The sequence below is a fragment of the Salvelinus fontinalis genome, unplaced genomic scaffold, assembly GCF_029448725.1.
Source record: "Salvelinus fontinalis isolate EN_2023a unplaced genomic scaffold, ASM2944872v1 scaffold_0129, whole genome shotgun sequence".
In the NCBI taxonomy this organism is placed as follows: domain Eukaryota; kingdom Metazoa; phylum Chordata; class Actinopteri; order Salmoniformes; family Salmonidae; genus Salvelinus; species Salvelinus fontinalis.
In genome coordinates, this window is record NW_026600338.1 from 285,616 (window position 1) to 300,615 (window position 15,000).

The 15,000-nt window shown below is 45.9% G+C and overlaps 1 protein-coding gene across 3 annotated transcripts in view; it reads left to right on the plus strand.

The window, feature by feature from the left end:
- LOC129843400 (serine/arginine repetitive matrix protein 2-like) overlaps window positions 1-15,000 on the plus strand; it is a 109,485-nt gene that overhangs the window by 9,845 nt on the left and 84,640 nt on the right. For 2 of the 3 annotated variants that reach the window (XM_055912104.1, XM_055912106.1), the window contains 3 exons: window positions 8,280-8,370; window positions 8,461-8,512; window positions 8,644-8,768. In XM_055912104.1, coding sequence (XP_055768079.1) covers window positions 8,280-8,370; window positions 8,461-8,512; window positions 8,644-8,768 — 268 coding nt within the window. The remainder of the gene's footprint in view (window positions 1-8,279; window positions 8,371-8,460; window positions 8,513-8,643; window positions 8,769-15,000) is intronic. The other variant, XM_055912105.1, reaches the window with a different exon arrangement.

Below are 15,000 nucleotides of genomic sequence, written 5' to 3' on the forward strand. Positions count from 1 at the left end.
GTGCATGGACAGGGATAGTGTGCTTGGACAGGGATAGTGTGCTTGGACAGGGATAGTGTGCATGGACAGGGATAGTGTGCTTGGACAGGGATAGTGTTCTTGGACAGGGATAGTGTGCTTGGACAGGGATAGTGTGCTTGGATAGTGTGCATGGACAGGGATAGTGTGCTTGGACAGGGATAGTGTGCATGGACAGGGATAGTGTGCTTGGACAGGGATAGTGTGCTTGGACAGGGATAGTGTGCATGGACAGGGATAGTGTGCTTGGATAGTGTGCATGGACAGGGATAGTGTGCATGGACAGGGATAGTGTGCTTGGACAGGGATAGTGTGCATGGACAGGGATAGTGTGCTTGGACAGAGATAGTGTGCATGGACAGGGATAGTGTGCATGGACAGGGATAGTGTGCATGGACAGGGATAGTGTGCTTGGACAGGGATAGTGTGCTTGGACAGGGATAGTGTGCTTGGACAGGGATAGTGTGCTTGGACAGGGATAGTGTGCATGGACAGGGATAGTGTGCATGGACAGGGATAGTGTGCTTGGACAGGGATAGTGTTCTTGGACAGGGATAGTGTTCTTGGACAGGGATAGTGTGCATGGACAGGGATAGTGTGCTTGGACAGGGATAGTGTGCTTGGACAGGGATAGTGTGCTTTGACAGGGATAGTGTTCTTGGACAGGGATAGTGTTCTTGGACAGGGATAGTGTGCTTGGACAGGGATAGTGTGCATGGACAGGGATAGTGTGCTTGGACAGGGATAGTGTGCATGGACAGGGATAGTGTGCATGGACAGGGATAGTGTGCTTGGACAGGGATAGTGTGCATGGACAGGGATAGTGTGCTTGGACAGGGATAGTGTGCATGGACAGGGATAGTGTGCATGGACAGGGATAGTGTGCTTGAATAGGGATAGTGTGCATGGACAGGGATAGTGTGCTTGGACAGGGATAGTGTGCATGGACAGGGATAGTGTGCATGGACAGGGATAGTGTGCTTGGACAGGGATAGTGTGCTTGGACAGGGATAGTGTGCTTGGACAGGGATAGTGTGCTTGGACAGGGATAGTGTGCATGGACAGGGATAGTGTGCTTGGATAGTGTGCATGGACAGGGATAGTGTGCTTGGACAGGGATAGTGTGCTTGGACAGGGATAGTGTGCATGGACAGGGATAGTGTGCTTGGATAGTGTGCTTGGACAGCGATAGTGTTCTTGGACAGGGATAGTGTGCTTGGATAGTGTGCTTGGACAGGGATAGTGTGCTTGGACAGGGATAGTGTGCATGGACAGGGATAGTGTGCATGGACAGGGATAGTGTGCTTGGACAGGGATAGTGTGCTTGGACAGGGATAGTGTGCATGGACAGGGATAGTGTGCATGGACAGGGATAGTGTGCATGGACAGGGATAGTGTTCTTGGACAGGGATAGTGTGCTTGGACAGCGATAGTGTGCTTGGACAGCGATAGTGTGCTTGGACAGGGATAGTGTGCTTGGACAGGGATAGTGTGCTTGGACAGGGATAGTGTGCTTGGACAGGGATAGTGTGCATGGACAGGGATAGTGTGCATGGACAGGGATAGTGTGCTTGGATAGGGATAGTGTGCATGGACAGGGATAGTGTGCTTGGACAGGGATAGTGTGCATGGACAGGGATAGTGTGCTTGGACAGGGATAGTGTGCTTGGACAGGGATAGTGTGCTTGGACAGGGATAGTGTGCTTGGACAGGGATAGTGTGCATGGACAGGGATAGTGTGCTTGGATAGTGTGCATGGACAGGGATAGTGTGCTTGGACAGGGATAGTGTGCTTGGACAGGGATAGTGTGCATGGACAGGGATAGTGTGCTTGGATAGTGTGCTTGGACAGCGATAGTGTTCTTGGACAGGGATAGTGTGCTTGGATAGTGTGCTTGGACAGGGATAGTGTGCTTGGACAGGGATAGTGTGCATGGACAGGGATAGTGTGCATGGACAGGGATAGTGTGCTTGGACAGGGATAGTGTGCATGGACAGGGATAGTGTGCTTGGACAGCGATAGTGTGCTTGGACAGCGATAGTGTGCTTGGACAGGGATAGTGTGCTTGGACAGGGATAGTGTGCTTGGACAGGGATAGTGTGCTTGGACAGGGATAGTGTGCTTGGACAGGGATAGTGTGCTTGGACAGGGATAGTGTGCATGGACAGGGATAGTGTGCTTGGACAGGGATAGTGTGCTTGGACAGGGATAGTGTGCTTGGATAGTGTGCATGGACAGGGATAGTGTGCTTGGACAGGGATAGTGTGCTTGGACAGGGATAGTGTGCTTGGACAGGGATAGTGTGCTTGGACAGGGATAGTGTGCTTGGACAGGGATAGTGTGCATGGACAGGGATAGTGTGCATGGACAGGGATAGTGTGCATGGACAGGGATAGTGTGCTTGGACAGGGATAGTTTCCTAGGACAGGGATAGTGTTCTTGGACAGGGATAGTGTTCTTGGACAGGGATAGTGTGCTTGGACAGGGATAGTGTGCTTGGATAGTGTGCATGGACAGGGATAGTGTGCTTGGACAGGGATAGTGTGCTTGGACAGGGATAGTGTGCATGGACAGGGATAGTGTGCATGGACAGGGATAGTGTTCTTGGACAGGGATAGTGTGCTTGGACAGGGATAGTGTTCTTGGACAGGGATAGTGTGCTTGGACAGGGATAGTGTGCATGTACAGGGATAGTGTGCATGGACAGGGATAGTGTGCTTGGACAGGGATAGTGTGCATGGACAGGGATAGTGTGCATGGACAGGGATAGTGTGCTTGGACAGGGATAGTGTGCATGGACAGGGATAGTGTGCTTGGACAGGGATAGTGTGCTTGGACAGGGATAGTGTGCTTGGACAGGGATAGTGTGCATGGACAGGGATAGTGTGCTTGGATAGTGTGCATGGACAGGGATAGTGTGCTTGGACAGGGATAGTGTGCTTGGACAGGGATAGTGTGCATGGACAGGGATAGTGTGCTTGGATAGTGTGCTTGGACAGCGATAGTGTTCTTGGACAGGAATAGTGTGCTTGGATAGTGTGCTTGGACAGGGATAGTGTGCTTGGACAGGGATAGTGTGCTTGGACAGGGATAGTGTGCATGGACAGGGATAGTGTGCATGGACAGGGATAGTGTGCATGGACAGGGATAGTGTGCATGGACAGGGATAGTGTGCTTGGACAGGGATAGTGTGCATGGACAGGGATAGTGTGCATGGACAGGGATAGTGTGCTTGGACAGCGATAGTGTGCTTGGACAGGGATAGTGTGCTTGGACAGGGATAGTGTGCTTGGACAGGGATAGTGTGCTTGGACAGGGATAGTGTTCTTGGACAGGGATAGTGTGCTTGGACAGGGATAGTGTGCTTGGACAGGGATAGTGTGCATGGACAGGGATAGTGTGCTTGGACAGGGATAGTGTGCTTGGACAGGGATAGTGTTCTTGGACAGGGATAGTGTGCTTGGACAGGGATAGTGTGCTTGGATAGTGTGCATGGACAGTATAGTGTGCTTGGACAGGGATAGTGTGCTTGGACAGGGATAGTGTTCTTGGACAGGGATAGTGTGCTTGGACAGGGATAGTGTGCTTGGATAGTGTGCATGGACAGGGATAGTGTGCATGGACAGGGATAGTGTGCTTGGACAGGGATAGTGTGCATGGACAGGGATAGTGTGCATGGACAGGGATAGTGTGCTTGGACAGGGATAGTGTGCTTGGATAGTGTGCATGGACAGGGATAGTGTGCTTGGACAGGGATAGTGTGCTTGGACAGGGATAGTGTGCATGGACAGGGATAGTGTGCATGGACAGGGATAGTGTGCATGGACAGGGATAGTGTGCATGGACAGGGATAGTGTGCATGGACAGGGATAGTGTGCATGGACAGGGATAGTGTTCATGGACAGGAATAGTGTGCTTGGACAGGGATAGTGTGCATGGACAGGGATAGTGTTCTTGGACAGGGATGGTGTGCTTGGACAGGGATGGTGTGCTTGGACAGGGATAGTGTGCTTGGACAGGGATAGTGTGCTTGGACAGGGATAGTGTGCTTGGATAGTGTGCTTGGACAGGGATAGTGTGCTTGGATAGTGTGCATGGACAGGGATAGTGTTCTTGGACAGGGATAGTGTGCTTGGACAGGGATAGTGTGCTTGGACAGGGATAGTGTGCTTGGACAGGGATAGTGTGCTTGGATAGTGTGCATGGACAGGGATAGTGTGCATGGACAGGGATAGTGTGCTTGGACAGGGATAGTGTGCATGGACAGGGATAGTGTGCTTGGACAGGGATAGTGTGCTTGGATAGTGTGCATGGACAGGGATAGTGTGCTTGGACAGGGATAGTGTTCTTGGACAGGGATAGTGTGCTTGGACAGGGATAGTGTGCATGGACAGGGATAGTGTGCTTGGACAGGGATAGTGTGCTTGGATAGTGTGCTTGGACAGGGATAGTGTGCTTGGACAGGGATAGTGTGCTTGGACAGGGATAGTGTGCTTGGACAGGGATAGTGTGCATGGACAGGGATAGTGTTCTTGGACAGGGATAGTGTGCTTGGACAGGGATAGTGTGCTTGGACAGGGATAGTGTGCTTGGACAGGGGTAGTGTGTATGGACAGGGATAGTGTGCATGGACAGGGATAGTGTGCATGGACAGGAATAGTGTTCTTGGACAGGGATAGTGTGCATGGACAGGGATAGTGTGCATGGACAGGGATAGTGTGCTTGGACAGGGATAGTGTGCTTGGACAGGGATAGTGTGCTTGGACAGGGATAGTGTGCTTGGACAGGGATAGTGTGCTTGGACAGGGATAGTGTGCTTGGACAGGGATAGTGTGCTTGGACAGGGATAGTGTGCTTGGACAGGGATAGTGTGCTTGGACAGGGATAGTGTGCTTGGACAGGGATAGTGTGCTTGGACAGGGATAGTGTGCTTGGACAGGGATAGTGTGCTTGGACAGGGATAGTGTGCTTGGACAGGGATAGTGTGCTTGGACAGGGATAGTGTGCTTGGACAGGGATAGTGTGCTTGGACAGGGATAGTGTGCTTGGACAGGGATAGTGCCTGTCCTCTCCAGTTGATGTGTGAGTTCATAATGAGGTCTGTTCCTCCCCTCTAAAACAATCCCCCCCCCCCCCCCACACACACACACACACACACACACACACACACACACACACACACACACACACACACACACACACACCTTGCCACTTACAACAGGTCTAGACATCTCGTAGGGCGACAGGCTGACAGCTGGATAAAAAACAAACATACTTCACACCAGAAACAATAATAAGAATAATATTAAACACACTAATATACTCGATTCAGTCTGAGAGGAGGAAGGCATGAATAACTCACATGTCTTAATGAGGAGACCTGTCTCTCGGTTGTCTCTTCCACTTTCACTGATGTGGCAGAGACAACACTCACTGGAGTGTGACTGTGACTAGGCACCATTCAGAGAGAGAGAGAGAGAGTGTGTGTGTGTGTGTGTGTGTAGAATATAGCCTTAAACTGTATTGTTTAACATAACTTTATTGTCCATAGTAGATGGAACATGGCCTTTATCGTGACCTCACAAGTAGACCAAACAACAGTATCACTTTACGTGTGTGAATATTTGATGTAGGCCTAACACTTCCAAAGTGGTTGAATTGCAAATGCCTTTTTAATGTTGGAGTTCATTGAAAGTAGCTAGACAGTGTCAGTTAAACAGTTCTCACAAAGAACCTACGTCGCCCTGAAATTAGGCCAGTAGTTCTTTCTAATGTAGAGAAAGTAATACAATACATCACAACTTTATTGCCCGTTTTACATTTACATTTACATTCAGTGTCAAACCATGTGTCTGTTGCCATTATTTCAACGAGTCTAATTGAGTTAGAGCAAATGTCTGTGTCACTATCACTGTGTCATTACTAAACCCACAGTATGATCTGGTTTGATCTCTATTGATTATTACACCCACGGTATGATCTGGTTTGATCTCTATTGATTATTACACCCACGGTATGATCTGGTTTGATCTCTATTGATTATTACAACCCACGGTATGATCTGGTTTGATCTCTATTGATTATTACACCCACGGTATGATCTAGTTTGATCTCTATTGATTATTACACCCACGGTATGATCTGGTTTGATCTCTATTGATTATTACACCCACGGTATGATCTGGTTTGATCTCTATTGATTATTACACCCACGGTATGATCTGGTTTGATCTCTATTGATTATTACAACCCACGGTATGATCTGGTTTGATCTCTATTGATTATTACAACCCACGGTAATGTCTGGTTTGATCTCTATTGATTATTACACCCACGGTATGATCTAGTTTGATCTCTATTGATTATTACACCCACGGTATGATCTGGTTTGATCTCTATTGATTATTACAACCCACGGTATGATCTGGTTTGATCTCTATTGATTATTACACCCACGGTATGATCTGGTTTGATCTCTATTGATTATTACAACCCACGGTATGATCTGGTTTGATCTGTATTGATTATTACAACCCACGGTAATGTCTGGTTTGATCTCTATTGATTATTACACCCACGGTATGATCTGGTTTGATCTCTATTGATTATTACACCACTGTAAATGTTCATGATCATATCTATTATAAGCTCTGATTTAATTCACCCTCTCACTCTCACTCTCTGTCTCCCTCTCACTCTCTGTCTCCCTCTCACTCTCTGTCTCCCTCTCTCTCTCTCTCTCCCTCACTGTCTCTCTCTATCTCTCTCTCTCCCTCACTGTCTCTCTCTCTCTCTCTCTCTCTCTCACTGTCTCTCTCCCTCACACTCTCTCTCTCTCTCACACTCTCTCTCTCTCTCTCCTTCCCTCTCTGTCTCTCTCTCTCTGTCTGTCTGTCTCTCTCTCTCTCTGTCTCTCTCTCTCTCTATCTCTCTCTCCCTCACTGTCTCTCTCTCTCCCTCACTGTCTGTCTCTCTCCCTCACACTCTCTCTCTCACACTCTCTCTCTCTCTCTCCTTCCCTCTCTGTCTCTCTCTCTCTGTCTCTCTCTCTCTCTCTTCCTCTCTTTCTCTCTCTTTCTCTCTCTCTCTTTCTCTCTCGCTCTCCCTCACTGTCTCTCTCTCTCTCTCTCTCTCTCTCTCTCTGTCTCTCTCTCTCTGTCTCTCTCTCTCTGTCTCTCCCTCTCTCTATCTCTGTCTCTCTCTCTCTCTCTCTCCCTCACTGTCTCTCTCTCTCTTTCTCTCTCTCTCTCTCTCCCTCCCTCACTGTCTCTCTCTCTCTCTCTCTCTGTCCCTCTGTCTCTCTGTCTCTCAAATTCAAATTCAAGCTGCTTTTTTGGCATGAAAAACATTGTGTCAATATTGCCAAAACAACAATGTATACAATATACATTGAAATAAAAGTATAAACAATGACAAATAATAATATAGAATGGCAGTAAATAATAATACAAAATTAAATATAAAAATAGTAACAATAAAATGGTAACAGTCAATAATCGAATGTAATGTAATAAAAAAATGAAACTATAACTAACTTATAACTAAATAACGGTTATCTTCACCATTACATCGGTACTACAACTACTATCATCATTACCACTACTACCACCACCACCATCATTAAACTGCTATCATTACCATTACAACCCATACCACTACTATTTGGAATGATAAACAACAATAATAATAGTAATAACAATAACAGTAATAACAATAATAGTAATAATAAGTAAGTTACTGCTTACTATGCTGATGTTATTATTCAGTGTCTCTCAGGCTATGGCAGGCAAATACATATTTGGCTGCAAGAGGAGCCATTGCTCCTTCGCCCATGAGTATTTTTAGTTTTTCCTCTGAGTTTAATAAGTTACAATTTGGAATAAATGTAGACATTTCTGTGAATAATGAATCTCTTGGTGAGGAATATTTATCAAAGTAAAGGAGAACGTGCATCTCTGTTTCTACATCCCCTGTCAGGCAGTGACCACATACACATACTCTGTCTCTCTCTCTCTGTCTCTCTGTCTCTCTCTCTCTGTATCTCTCTCTCTCTCTCTCTCTCTCTCTCTGTCTCTCTCCCTCACTGTCTCTCTCTCTCTCTCTGTCTCTCTCTCTCTCCCTCCCTCACTCTTTCTCTGTCTCTCTCTCTCTCTCTCTCTCTGTCTCTCTCTCTGTCTCTCTCTCTGTCTCTCTCTCTGTCTCTCTCTCTCTCTCTCTCTCTCTCTCTCTCTCTCTCTCTCTCTCTCTCTCTCTCTCTCAGGAGGTTAGGTGGTTTCCGTTGGAAGTCAGGGCAGGCTGGAGCTGTGAATAACCACAGTGCAAAGAGGAACAAGGAGAGTGGACTCCAAAAGGCAAGCCCCATGATGGTCTGGATGTCTATAGTGAAATCATTCCTCTCTTGTTGACTGTTTTGGTCCTATGTGTTATGTTACCACAAACAGCTGTCAGCAGGCAAGGTGAAGATACGGCTCCTCAAAGATCAACCTCAGCCAGGTGACATTTCATAAGTGTGTGTGTGTGCATGTGATATGTGGTTGTACTCTATGTGTGTTGGTATGGTTAGTTCTACAACACATTGTGTGTGTGTGTGTGTGTGTGTTTTTGTGTGTGTGTTGTCTGTCCAGAAGTCTGCAGGGTGGGAGAGAAGGAGAAGGCTACAGCTGTTCTCTCAGGTGGTCAGGTGTCCAGCAGTAAGACCAGGCTGAGGGGGAAGGTGTGTGGCCAGTGTGAGGCCAGGGCTGCTGGACTGGTTAGTATCCCACACACCTACACTTTCTGTATCCGTCTATTCTAGTTATCTTACGTCTTCTCTCCACCATGTGTTGTTGTATCATAGTCCTGTCTGTCTTCTCTCCACCATGTGTTGTATCATAGTCCTGTCTGTCTTCTCTCCACCATGTGTTGTTGTATCATAGTCCTGTCTGTCTTCTCTCCACCATGTGTTGTTGTATCATAGTCCTGTCTGTCTTCTCTCCACCATGTGTTGTTGTATCATAGTCCTGTCTGTCTTCTCTCCACCATGTGTTGTTGTATCATAGTCCTGTCTGTCTTCTCTCCACCATGTGTTGTATCATAGTCCTGTCTGTCTTCTCTCCATCATGTGTTGTATCATAGTCCTGTCTGTCTTCTCTCCACCATGTGTTGTATCATAGTCCTGTCTGTCTTCTCTCCACCATGTGTTGTTGTATCATACTCCTGTCTATGTCTTCTCTCCACCATGTGTTGCTGTATCATAGTCCTGTCTGTCTTCTCTCCACCATGTGTTGTATCATAGTCCTGTCTGTCTTCTCTCCACCATGTGTTGTATCATAGTCCTGTCTGTCTTCTCTCCACCATGTGTTGTATCATAGTCCTGTCTGTCTTCTCTCCACCATGTGTTGTATCATAGTCCTGTCTATGTCTTCTCTCCACCATGTGTTGTTGTATCATAGTCCTGTCTGTCTTCTCTCCACCATGTGTTGTATCATAGTCCTGTCTGTCTTCTCTCCACCATGTGTTGTTGTATCATAGTCCTGTCTATGTCTTCTCTCCACCATGTGTTGTATCATAGTACTGTCTGTCTTCTCTCCACCATGTGTTGTTGTATCATAGTCCTGTCTATGTCTTCTCTCCACCATGTGTTGTTGTATCATAGTCCTGTCTATGTCTTCTCTCCACCATGTGTTGTATCATAGTCCTGTCTGTCTTCTCTCCACCATGTGTTGTTGTATCACAGTCCTGTCTGTCTTCTCTCCACCATGTGTTGTTGTATCATAGTCCTGTCTGTCTTCTCTCCACCATGTGTTGTTGTATCATAGTCCTGTCTGTCTTCTCTCCACCATGTGTTGTTGTATCATAGTCCTGTCTGTCTTCTCTCCACCATGTGTTGTTGTATCATAGTCCTGTCTGTCTTCTCTCCACCATGTGTTGTATCATAGTCCTGTCTGTCTTCTCTCCACCATGTGTTGTTGTATCATAGTCCTGTCTATGTCTTCTCTCCACCATGTGTTGTTTTATCATAGTCCTGTCTATGTCTTCTCTCCACCATGTGTTGTATCATAGTCCTGTCTATGTCTTCTCTCCACCATGTGTTGTTGTATCATAGTCCTGTCTGTCTTCTCTCCACCATGTGTTGTTGTATCATAGTCCTGTCTACGTCTTCTCTCCACCATGTGTTGTTGTATCATAGTCCTGTCTATGTCTTCTCTCCACCATGTGTTGTTGTATCATAGTCCTGTCTGTCTTCTCTCCACCATGTGTTGTATCATAGTCCTGTCTATGTCTTCTCTCCACCATGTGTTGTTGTATCATAGTCCTGTCTGTCTTCTCTCCACCATGTGTTGTATCATAGTCCTGTCTGTCTTCTCTCCACCATGTGTTGTATCATAGTCCTGTCTATGTCTTCTCTCCACCATGTGTTGTTGTATCATAGTCCTGTCTATGTCTTCTCTCCACCATGTGTTGTTGTATCATAGTCCTGTCTGTCTTCTCTCCACCATGTGTTGTATCATAGTCCTGTCTGTCTTCTCTCCACCATGTGTTGTTGTATCATAGTCCTGTCTGTCTTCTCTCCACCATGTGTTGTATCATAGTCCTGTCTGTCTTCTCTCCACCATGTGTTGTATCATAGTCCTGTCTGTCTTCTCTCCACCATGTGTTGTATCATAGTCCTGTCTGTCTTCTCTCCACCATGTGTTGTTGTATCATAGTCCTGTCTGTCTTCTCTCCACCATGTGTTGTTGTATCATAGTCCTGTCTGTCTTCTCTCCACCATGTGTTGTTGTATCATAGTCCTGTCTGTCTTCTCTCCACCATGTGTTGTTGTATCATAGTCCTGTCTGTCTTCTCTCCACCATGTGTTGTTGTATCATAGTCCTGTCTGTCTTCTCTCCACCATGTGTTGTTGTATCATAGTCCTGTCTGTCTTCTCTCCACCATGTGTTGTATCATAGTCCTGTCTGTCTTCTCTCCACCATGTGTTGTTGTATCATAGTCCTGTCTGTCTTCTCTCCACCATGTGTTGTATCATAGTCCTGTCTGTCTTCTCTCCACCATGTGTTGTATCATAGTCCTGTCTGTCTTCTCTCCACCATGTGTTGTATCATAGTCCTGTCTGTCTTCTCTCCACCATGTGTTGTATCATAGTCCTGTCTGTCTTCTCTCCACCATGTGTTGTATCATAGTCCTGTCTGTCTTCTCTCCACCATGTGTTGTATCATAGTCCTGTCTGTCTTCTCTCCACCATGTGTTGTATCATAGTCCTGTCTATGTCTTCTCTCCACCATGTGTTGTTGTATCATAGTCCTGTCTGTCTTCTCTCCACCATGTGTTGTATCATAGTCCTGTCTATGTCTTCTGTCCGCCATGTGTTGTATCATAGTCCTGTCTATGTCTTCTCTCCACCATGTGTTGTATCATAGTCCTTTCTGTCTTCTCTCCACCATGTGTTGTTGTATCATAGTCCTGTCTATGTCTTCTCTCCACCATGTGTTGTATCATAGTCCTGTCTGTCTTCTCTCCACCATGTGTTGTATCATAGTCCTGTCTATGTCTTCTCTCCACCATGTGTTGTATCATAGTCCTGTCTGTCTTCTCTCCACCATGTGTTGTTGTATCATAGTCCTGTCTGTCTTCTCTCCACCATGTGTTGTATCATAGTCCTGTCTATGTCTTCTCTCCACCATGTGTTGTATCATAGTCCTGTCTATGTCTTCTCTCCACCATGTGTTGTTGTATCATAGTCCTGTCTGTCTTCTCTCCACCATGTGTTGTATCATAGTCCTGTCTATGTCTTCTCTCCACCATGTGTTGTTGTATCATAGTCCTGTCTGTCTTCTCTCCACCATGTGTTGTATCATAGTCCTGTCTGTCTTCTCTCCACCATGTGTTGTATCATAGTCCTGTCTATGTCTTCTCTCCACCATGTGTTGTATCATAGTCCTGTCTATGTCTTCTCTCCACCATGTGTTGTTGTATCATAGTCCTGTCTGTCTTCTCTCCACCATGTGTTGTATCATAGTCCTGTCTGTCTTCTCTCCACCATGTGTTGTTGTATCATAGTCCTGTCTATGTCTTCTCTCCACCATGTGTTGTTGTATCAAAGTCCTGTCTATCTTCTCTCCACCATGTGTTGTATCATAGTCCTGTCTATGTCTTCTCTCCACCATGTGTTGTATCATAGTCCTGTCTGTCTTCTCTCCACCATGTGTTGTATCATAGTCCTGTCTGTCTTCTCTCCACCATGTGTTGTATCATAGTCCTGTCTATGTCTTCTCTCCACCATGTGTTGTTGTATCATAGTCCTGTCTGTCTTCTCTCCACCATGTGTTGTATCATAGTCCTGTCTATGTCTTCTCTCCACCATGTGTTGTATCATAGTCCTGTCTATGTCTTCTCTCCACCATGTGTTGTATCATAGTCCTGTCTATGTCTTCTCTCCACCATGTGTTGTATCATAGTCCTGTCTATGTCTTCTCTCCACCATGTGTTGTATCATAGTCCTGTCTATGTCTTCTCTCCACCATGTGTTGTTGTATCATAGTCCTGTCTGTCTTCTCTCCACCATGTGTTGTTGTATCATAGTCCTGTCTGTCTTCTCTCCACCATGTGTTGTATCATAGTCCTGTCTGTCTTCTCTCCACCATGTGTTGTTGTATCATAGTCCTGTCTGTCTTCTCTCCACCATGTGTTGTATCATAGTCCTGTCTGTCTTCTCTCCACCATGTGTTGTATCATAGTCCTGTCTGTCTTCTCTCCACCATGTGTTGTATCATAGTCCTGTCTGTCTTCTCTCCACCATGTGTTGTATCATAGTCCTGTCTGTCTTCTCTCCACCATGTGTTGTATCATAGTCCTGTCTGTCTTCTCTCCACCATGTGTTGTATCATAGTCCTGTCTGTCTTCTCTCCACCATGTGTTGTATCATAGTCCTGTCTATGTCTTCTCTCCACCATGTGTTGTTGTATCATAGTCCTGTCTGTCTTCTCTCCACCATGTGTTGTATCATAGTCCTGTCTATGTCTTCTGTCCGCCATGTGTTGTATCATAGTCCTGTCTATGTCTTCTCTCCACCATGTGTTGTATCATAGTCCTTTCTGTCTTCTCTCCACCATGTGTTGTTGTATCATAGTCCTGTCTATGTCTTCTCTCCACCATGTGTTGTATCATAGTCCTGTCTGTCTTCTCTCCACCATGTGTTGTATCATAGTCCTGTCTATGTCTTCTCTCCACCATGTGTTGTATCATAGTCCTGTCTGTCTTCTCTCCACCATGTGTTGTTGTATCATAGTCCTGTCTGTCTTCTCTCCACCATGTGTTGTATCATAGTCCTGTCTATGTCTTCTCTCCACCATGTGTTGTATCATAGTCCTGTCTATGTCTTCTCTCCACCATGTGTTGTTGTATCATAGTCCTGTCTGTCTTCTCTCCACCATGTGTTGTATCATAGTCCTGTCTATGTCTTCTCTCCACCATGTGTTGTTGTATCATAGTCCTGTCTGTCTTCTCTCCACCATGTGTTGTATCATAGTCCTGTCTGTCTTCTCTCCACCATGTGTTGTATCATAGTCCTGTCTGTCTTCTCTCCACCATGTGTTGTATCATAGTCCTGTCTATGTCTTCTCTCCACCATGTGTTGTATCATAGTCCTGTCTATGTCTTCTCTCCACCATGTGTTGTTGTATCATAGTCCTGTCTGTCTTCTCTCCACCATGTGTTGTATCATAGTCCTGTCTGTCTTCTCTCCACCATGTGTTGTTGTATCATAGTCCTGTCTATGTCTTCTCTCCACCATGTGTTGTTGTATCAAAGTCCTGTCTATCTTCTCTCCACCATGTGTTGTATCATAGTCCTGTCTATGTCTTCTCTCCACCATGTGTTGTATCATAGTCCTGTCTGTCTTCTCTCCACCATGTGTTGTATCATAGTCCTGTCTGTCTTCTCTCCACCATGTGTTGTATCATAGTCCTGTCTATGTCTTCTCTCCACCATGTGTTGTTGTATCATAGTCCTGTCTGTCTTCTCTCCACCATGTGTTGTATCATAGTCCTGTCTATGTCTTCTCTCCACCATGTGTTGTATCATAGTCCTGTCTATGTCTTCTCTCCACCATGTGTTGTATCATAGTCCTGTCTATGTCTTCTCTCCACCATGTGTTGTATCATAGTCCTGTCTATGTCTTCTCTCCACCATGTGTTGTATCATAGTCCTGTCTATGTCTTCTCTCCACCATGTGTTGTATCATAGTCCTGTCTATGTCTTCTCTCCACCATGTGTTGTATCATAGTCCTGTCTATGTCTTCTCTCCACCATGTGTTGTATCATAGTCCTGTCTATGTCTTCTCTCCACCATGTGTTGTATCATAGTCCTGTCTGTCTTCTCTCCACCATGTGTTGTATCATAGTCCTGTCTGTCTTCTCTCCACCATGTGTTGTATCACAGTCCTGTCTGTCTTCTCTCCACCATGTGTTGTATCATAGTCCTGTCTATGTCTTCTCTCCACCATGTGTTGTATCATAGTCCTGTCTATGTCTTCTCTCCACCATGTGTTGTATCATAGTCCTGTCTGTCTTCTGTCCACCATGTGTTGTTGTATCATAGTCCTGTCTGTCTTCTCTCCACCATGTGTTGTATCATAGTCCTGTCTGTCTTCTCTCCACCATGTGTTGTATCATAGTCCTGTCTATGTCTTCTCTCCACCATGTGTTGTATCATAGTCCTGTCTGTCTTCTGTCCACCATGTGTTGTATCATAGTCCTGTCTGTCTTCTCTCCACCATGTGTTGTTGTATCACAGTCCTGTCTGTCTTCTGTCCACCATGTGTTGTATCATAGTCCTGTCTGTCTTCTCTCCACCATGTGTTGTTGTATCATAGTCCTGTCTGTCTTCTCTCCACCATGTGTTGTTGTATCATAGTCCTGTCTGTCTTCTCTCCACCATGTGTTGTATCATAGTCCTGTCTGTTTTCTCTCCACCATGTTTTGTATCATAGTCCTGTCTGTCT